Here is a 7,864-nt window from a genome sequence, read left to right as displayed (position 1 = left end):
GGCCACAAAAATGATCCGAGGGCTGGAGCACCTCTCCTATGAGGACAGGCTGAGGGAGTTGGGCTTGTTCAGCCTGGAGAAGAGAAGGCTGCGGGGAGACCTGATTGCGGCCTTTCAGTACCTAAAGGGGGCCTATAGGAAAGATGGGGAAAATCTTTTGAGTAGGGCCAGCTGTGACAAGACAAGGGGTAATGGTTTTAAACTAAACCAGGGTAGGTTTAGACTAGATATAAGGAAGAAGTTCTTTACAATGAGGGTGGTGAAACACTGGAACAGGTTGCCCAGAGAAGTGGTGGAGGCCCCATCCCTGGAAACATTCAAGACCAGGTTGGACAGGGCTCTGAGCAGCCTGATCTAGTTAGCGGTGTCCCTGCTCCTGCAGGGGGGTTGGACTAGATGACCTCTAGGGGTCCCTTCCAACCCAAAACATTCTATGATTCTATGGCCCCTGTGGAGGGGAATGGGTGGCGGGGACAGCAGAAACCGCGACAGCAAGGGTCGGGGCCTCTCCCCATCCCCCAGCTGCCCACCTCATCGCCAGAGGACCACAAGCTGGCTTCGACAACATCAAGGTAGTCACGGCGTTTACATACCACAGCCGCACAAAGAGTAACACTGTGATGCCGGCCAAACTCTAGTACCAGCACCAGCATGACCCTAGTCCTCGGTGGGGATCAGCCGCCAAACTCAAAGCAGAGCAGGAGACAAACACGGAAGCAAGCTTGGGAGGAGGCAGTTTCCCAAGTACAGAATAAAAGGACAGCAAGATGCGAACGGTGAAAGCTATATATTGAGAATTATCGAGGTTGAACTTGTTGAACAGCACCCAAGTTACTCTGCTAGCTAGAGCTTTGCTTAAGCCTTGCTTCTAGAACTCGTGGGGTTTGTTGTTTGTTTTTTTTTTTAAAAAAAAAAAGAAAAACCACAGAAAAGTCTCCAGATAAGGAAACACATCCTTGGCAGCTTCACATAAGTATGCCAAGATAATTTTCCCCTGCTTGTACTAGCAGCTTCTACATTCCTGTCAGATGTTAAAATCTGTATGAAAAGAAGAGGCTTGGAACACATCCCTGTTCGGGGGGCAAGGAGGTACGCGCTTTCCTGAGGCGGCTACCCAACTCTGCTGGCTTGCTTTTTCCTCTAAACTCCCATCTCCCCACAGAACCAAACCGGAACGGGACCACCACCACCACACAGAAATTGAAACCGGCGACCCAAGTACTATTCACTTTATAATAAACAGTTTTGAGAATGAATATATTTTTCTGCAGAAACTAAAATAAAAAAAAACAAAACCAAGTCATCTGGTTTCATAACACAATGTGCAAAATTTGAGGAAAAAATATTAAGTGAAAGCTTTGCCATCTGAAGTATAACTACTCCTCAGTATCTATTTCATTCTAAAAGGCAATGATAATAAAATAAATAGCATTTTCGCACTTCAGCACATACCAGCTTATGCATCGCAGGGAAATTCTACAAACCGGTCTAAACAAGCTTTACAATTCAACATTTTACCCAAGAACAGCACTCTGTAATTGCCGAATCTTAGCAATACAGCAAGTTTAATAACAGCTTTGCTAACAAACGCTATCTCAGGGTCAATGCTACAGTTTTAAAAGACCAAAGCATCACCTGCCTTCTAGCTAAATTTTAGAAGGAAAAAAAAATAAATCCGTGTTGACTGGCTGCTACAAATTCCATTAAAAATTGCAAAAAGCCGTTCTATTTTTTTTTGCCACCAGGCAGATGAATCAAACCAAAAGCATTACCTATTCTTAGCTCTGCATTAGTGTTCCAATTGTGTGATTAAAATAAGAACACAAAACATTTACTTTCCTCTTCAAGGGACTTAGTCTGCTTTACGGACTAATATCCTACTGATTTAGAGTAACTACGTGGACATATTTACTACTTTTACTCTATAATAGTTTTTTTCTTTTACTATTTCCTTGGGGGATGGAAGAAGGTATTTGAAAGCAGTTTAAAAAACCCCCACATTTAATTCCAATTCATAACTTATATCTAAAGTTGCACATGAAAATGAAATCCTATTGTGAGAAAAGGTCAAAATAAAAGTAAGACCAGAAATGTTTCCATCTCCCAACAATTACTGCAGAAGACAAACCCTGATACCGTCACGAGATTGTCAAAAAACAGGTTGTAGAAGCACACTAAAATCTGTGTATGGACAGATACCGCATGCATTGGCATGCATCTGTGGAGAAACATTCTGCACATCTAACACACCTACACAGTTAAGTTTCAGAATCACAGAATGGCAAGGGTTGGAAGGGACCTCCAGAGATCATCCAGTCCAACCCTTCTACTCAAGCAGGCTCACCCAGAGCAGGTTACACAGGACAGCGTCCAGGTGGGGGTTGAATATCTCCAGAGAAGGAGACTCCACAGCCCCCCTGGGCAGCCTGGGCCAGGGCTCGGGCACCCTCAAAGTCAAGAAGTTCTTCTTCACATTCAGCTGGAACCTCTCATGTTTCAGTTTGTGCCCCCCAGCACACAGGACCCCTTCCCCCAGCGCTCCACTACTCGACACTGCGCACTGCTCCAACATACCTGGAAGAACGAGGATTCTGAGCTTAGTTTGCAGGACAAACCAAGGGCCACTGTAGAGTTTCGTTGTGCTGATTTTTTTTTCCATAATGATAGTAATTAGCTTTCTTAAGTAGATATTAGCCTACTTTTAAGAAAAATGGCTGAAAGACATGTATAGTAATCAATTGACAAGAGAATATTTTAATAACTTTATGTGCTCCTGACCTAGAAATACAAACTACATATACATCTTTTTCAGATTATTACCTCTGATAAATGTAGCACAATAGATGCAGAACAATAAACCACTATACTTAAATTCTTTTTATAGGAGTGGTCAAGATCTGAGCTTTTAAATGGAATGGATTATGTACAATGAAACTCATTCTCTATTCATCAGAGAAAAAGCAAGATAAAAACTGAAAACAGATGACTGCTCACTCAAGAGCTGGGTTTGTTCTTTGTTTTGCTGTTGTTCTAGTCCCCTTAATAAAGTTCAAAGTGATGGTATGGAATCAGTTGAGTAGCAGTCTGCGTTTGATAATTAACCCTTTTCAGCATGAGAAAGCAGTAAACATCAAGGTCCAACATAGAAACAAAGTGCCAGTACTTCTCCAAATCCTTTGTGAGAATTCACTTCTCATGGCAGATGAAAGCACTTTGAAATTTTAACTTCTTAAAAATCCAGTTTCAGCATGATTTTCTGTTATACACTGGATAATTTTTAAAACACACTATCAGAAACCATTGGTAATAAACTGAAGGAACACTACAGCCCATTCTTTTCTCCTGACAAAGTCTGGCTACAAGATGCCACAATCTAACATAACCTGATGTCAAGGGCAGCATATCCAAGGGTACACATGCAATTCAGGCATCTGATTTTCTTTGGATCTTCCAAATGTTCAGAAAGTTACGCAATTGACTTTCTTCATGAATTCTAAAGCTTCTACTTTCATTTGTCAGGAATATAGACTAGGAATAAAAAAAGCGTTCCTGTGATTCTTAGTTTTACACTTATTTTTAACAAGGGTCAGAATAAGCCTTGCTGTACATTCACAGTTAGATGTCCAATAGCTGTGACGATAAAAGCAGCTACATTTTTCTCCTAAAGCCTCTAGACAACCATCAGCTCATCATATTCCCCAGACACTGACGGCCATCCCATCACCAGCCCAAAGGTTTAACTTGTTCTTACCCTCACGTCTGAAGGTGTATCTGAACCACATGATTGCATATGTACGCTCAGCCACACGGACATCACCAGCCATGGGATTAATTAAGGCAATTTGCACAAGCACTAAGCCACACACAGCAAATGCAGAGCTGAGCACGTTCTCCATCTTGTTGGAGGACTAAGCAGTTCTGCCCCTGAAGAGCACGTGCTTACAAAGCTCCTCTGTTTAAGGCTTAACTGCAGGAATGACAACTAGGCATCACCATTAAGAAGCACATTCTGTGCTGAACACTAGAATGGGTTGAAAACAGGAGCTTCCAGTAAATTGTAGGTAACACAAACCATTACCTAGATTAATCCAGTTAGATTTACTATCTTGCCTTGGGCTTACCTCATCAGAGAACTCCCTGAATTACTTCTCGCTATTATTCCAAAATAAATTTTAAATACACCACAGCCCCTTCTCAAAAGCAGAAAAAGCATTAATCTTTACGGTCAGCCACATTAATGAAACCACACGGTCCATTTTCAGCTCCAGAACATATCATTTCCTCCCTTTATTATACTAAGTGTTCTCTAAGGGTGAGCTTTTACAGTACTTATGAGCTGTTTAATGACTCACTTTCTAAAGGAGATGGCCTCATCAAACTCCCACTTTTAGCATACCAGTTCTCAAACACGTTGCCTCTTCCACCTTTGTTCTACTGGTCCAGAACTGTATTATACTAGCTAGTTAGTGAGATGCAGGTGCCAACAGTTCCGAAGAATCGCTCTGGGTACCAATTACAGCTGGCCATTACCTCTCAACTGCTGCACAAGTCAAATCCTTTTAGAATTGCATGCTCTCTAAATCTGCTACAGGTCCTCGCAAGCACTCAAATCTTCTTTTGCTCCGCTATCACCCTTGTTCCCTCCTCCATGTACTTCAGTTTCAGCCTAGAGAGCAGAAAAACTGTTGGAAAAAGTTAAGTGTTATTTTCATTTCATATTCATTTCATTTCAGCATGGAAAAAGAGGAAAATCCCAAACTCTCAACAACTATACCAGCCTCAGTGGAAGGCCAACACTCTCCACCACCCACCAGTGTGATGTGCACCTGTTTAAAGTTAGTTAATACAGGATTAGATGCTTTTTAGAGAGATCAGATAAAATATGCACCATGTCAGAAAAATTAGAAACAAGTCTGAAAGTTTAAGAAAAAAACATTACTACTTTAGAATGAGAGCGTAAGCCACTTTCACCCGCACTGCTAATGACTGAAGTACAACCAGCCTAAAAGTTTATTGGAAGCATTGTACCAACAGGGCAGGAAAATAAGCAACAGGTAGAGCAGTCCAGAGTCGTTCCAGGCAAATATACAGTGCTAACTAGATTCCACCTCCAGAAACACTATTAGTGGATCTGTCTAGGACTCCAGGAAGCCAAGATTTTCACCTCAGGACAGCTGTCAAAGATAAGTAAAGCGAATGCAATCTTTATGCTATTAGTTGGCTACATGAGAAGATCTCCAACACTGGTATTTTGGGCTGTAATTCCCCGCATAAACACATATATGTGTTACTCAGCCATACTCAGTTTACTTACTATATACAGACATTTTTATTAACACATTGAAGCAACAGTGGAAGAAAAGAGGTTTGTTTTATGTTAAAGTTCAAAAGACACAGGAGCATGGATTAGACTAAAAAATTTTATTGAAAATTGTCAAAAATCCAGTCAGGCACAGAATTTATCCATTCCACTAAGGCTTGTCATTCTGTATGGCACAGAAAAATGCATCTCAACAAGTTGAAACACCAAACAACTAAATTAGTGAAGTTAAGGCACTTGAGATGTGTGTTAATTTAGCAAAATTGCATAAGAATAACATTCTGCTTTGAATGATATAGTCCTTTCCGAAATTCAATCTAAAGCATCCAAATTCTGTAACTCCTTGAGACAGGGGTGAGGCAGAAGCAGGAGACAGAAGTCTCATCTTATTTTCCTCTGACTAGTAACCTCCAAGGCCACCACAGCCTATGGAAGGATTACTGAATCAGGCTGCAAAGATTTCCTGTAGTACAGGTGCTGAACTACACAACAGTTTGGGCTGAGGCACAATGTCTTCCACTCAAGAATCCTTAAGGCAAAGTATCTTTGCGAGATAAGAGAATAAAACAAGAGAGCAAAAAGCACGTGCATTCAATTGTAAGGCTAAATCATTCCCGGGGTAACGATAATTTATCCTGGGATTAGATCTCTCTGCCCACTCCCATATCCTCTCCAAGGATAAAAACTTGCAGAAAGTAAATGGAGAATGCAAGAACTTACATAGTGACCAAAAATCTGATACCTGTTGGTTTGTCAGGGCTCTGAGCAGTAAATTGAAAGACTGCTAGCAACCTTTAATTCATGCTACAGATAGCTAGTTACCTTTGTAGCTTTGTTTTGTATTTTTGAGTGTGAGTGATGGTCTGTGTATTTTTTTCAGCTCTGAGCCAACGCGTACAACTCAAATGTCACGGTTTCAGCATTTGGCAAAGAAAGTTTTTAATGAATAATTGACTTAACTCAGTTCTACCTGTTGAAAATTCTCCCTTCATCTGTGAAACAACCTCTTGCATCATGCAGCAGTTAAGTATGCTTCTCAAAAATGAGATACAGCTCTAGGATATGCACATTCCACACTGGAATTTGGAGTATGCTCCAAGGGTTGCACACAGACTGAAGGAGAAGATTTCCAGGTAGATGAAGATGTTTTCTCAACCGTGAAAAGGCATGACAGAGAAGCTACTGCCACCTGCTATGCACAAACAGAAATAAAGTGATAAATATTTGAGGGGAAGAGAAACATAGGGGAAACAGATTATCCAATTGAATTTAAAGTACTGTTTCTAGTTAGTCTACGGAAAGGTAGTTCTAAGCATTAAGTTCTGAGTTTCACTAGAAGTAGAGCTGTTTAAGAAGATGTAAAGCTTACGAAAAAGAGATTGCATCTTATACTCTGTGTCCTTCAGAGTAAATTCCTTGTTATGTTTAAGGCACTGCATGTCGTCTTTGGTTCAGTGTTTAACTATCTCATTCAGTGTAAAGAGAGGTAGCACGAACCATACACATCTAGCTCTTCCATTCCATTACACGCAATTTCAGAGTCGCCACCTTTCTGATGTTACAGATTCTGGAATCCTTTAACTCATTAGGAAACTGCAGGAACAAAATAACAAAAATTCTTATTAATTTTATAAGAAACAAAGGTGTGCAACATTCCACTTAGCTTTCAAATATGCCAAGACAATCAGAGTAAGAAACCGGGCCTGACGCAACTACAAGGTAAGTAGCTGTGGAGAAGTCGCTTAAAAGTGAGTCTTCTAGTAACTCAAAAGCTGAGACCACCACATCTTACCTAACAAAGTTAGCAGAAGTACGTAAGACCATTGCATAGACCAGAATAAAAGCCAAACAGTTATTAAACCAGGAATAACCTCAGCTCTCTTCTGGTCTTGAGAAAAGTCTTTATGAAATAACAAGTTTTATTACTTAGATATTTTTAAGTAAGAACTGATTTCTCATATAGAGGGGATAATATTTGCTTATTAGCCTTCCAGACAAATTAAACTCTTTGCAGAAGCTGAGATGGTTAGAAGCTGGTCCCTCAACATGTATTTGTTCCTTCAAAACGCATAAAACCTAGTAAAAACAGACAAGATATCTATACTAATCAAATATATACATATAGACAAAGCAGTCAATTAATAGTGCTAGAGACTTTACAGAAGCATTCCCAAAATCTATGCAGCTTTAAAGCATCAGCCATCCTTGTTCTCACAAACAGGGATTAATAATCAAGATGTATGAATATGGAGGAAGAGAAAAGTAGGGGGGGGGAAAAACCAGATACTTGTTTTCGGTGTAAGTTGGCTGAGATGTCACTATGAGAATACAAATATTTTATAATATGTAATGGCACGAAAAGGAGAGTATCACAATCTTTTCTTTGGCTAGACTGAAGGATTGTGATATCCACCAAATACCATTATTCCTGGTGATTATATTGACCAATATGGCCACTCTTCAAGAAACAAGCGGAGCATTTTTAAAAGAGTATTTCCTACCAAATTAGATTTCAGAAAATAGGCCCTTTCCCTATTTCTCTGT

General features: G+C 40.2%; 1 protein-coding gene across 2 annotated transcripts in view; it reads right to left on the bottom strand.

Annotated features, from left to right (window-relative positions):
- Positions 1 to 5,727: 5,727 nt before the first annotated feature.
- Positions 5,728 to 7,864, bottom strand: part of MAGT1 (magnesium transporter 1) — a 10,776-nt gene continuing 8,639 nt past the window's right edge. The window contains exons 9-10 of one of the 2 annotated variants that reach the window (XR_004841275.1): positions 6,818 to 6,913; positions 5,728 to 6,512 (exon numbers count right to left, since the gene is read on the bottom strand). Coding sequence is in view for 1 of the 2 variants with exons in the window: in XM_035889068.1 (XP_035744961.1) it covers positions 6,898 to 6,913 (16 nt within the window). In the remaining variant the exon portion in view is untranslated. Of the gene's footprint in view, positions 6,914 to 7,864 lie in introns of both variants that reach the window. The other variant, XM_035889068.1, reaches the window with a different exon arrangement.

The sequence above is a fragment of the Egretta garzetta genome, unplaced genomic scaffold, assembly GCF_000687185.1.
Source record: "Egretta garzetta isolate BGI_Z169 unplaced genomic scaffold, ASM68718v1 scaffold412, whole genome shotgun sequence".
In the NCBI taxonomy this organism is placed as follows: Eukaryota; Metazoa; Chordata; class Aves; order Pelecaniformes; family Ardeidae; genus Egretta; species Egretta garzetta.
This window is presented reverse-complemented; position numbering and strand designations above follow the sequence as displayed.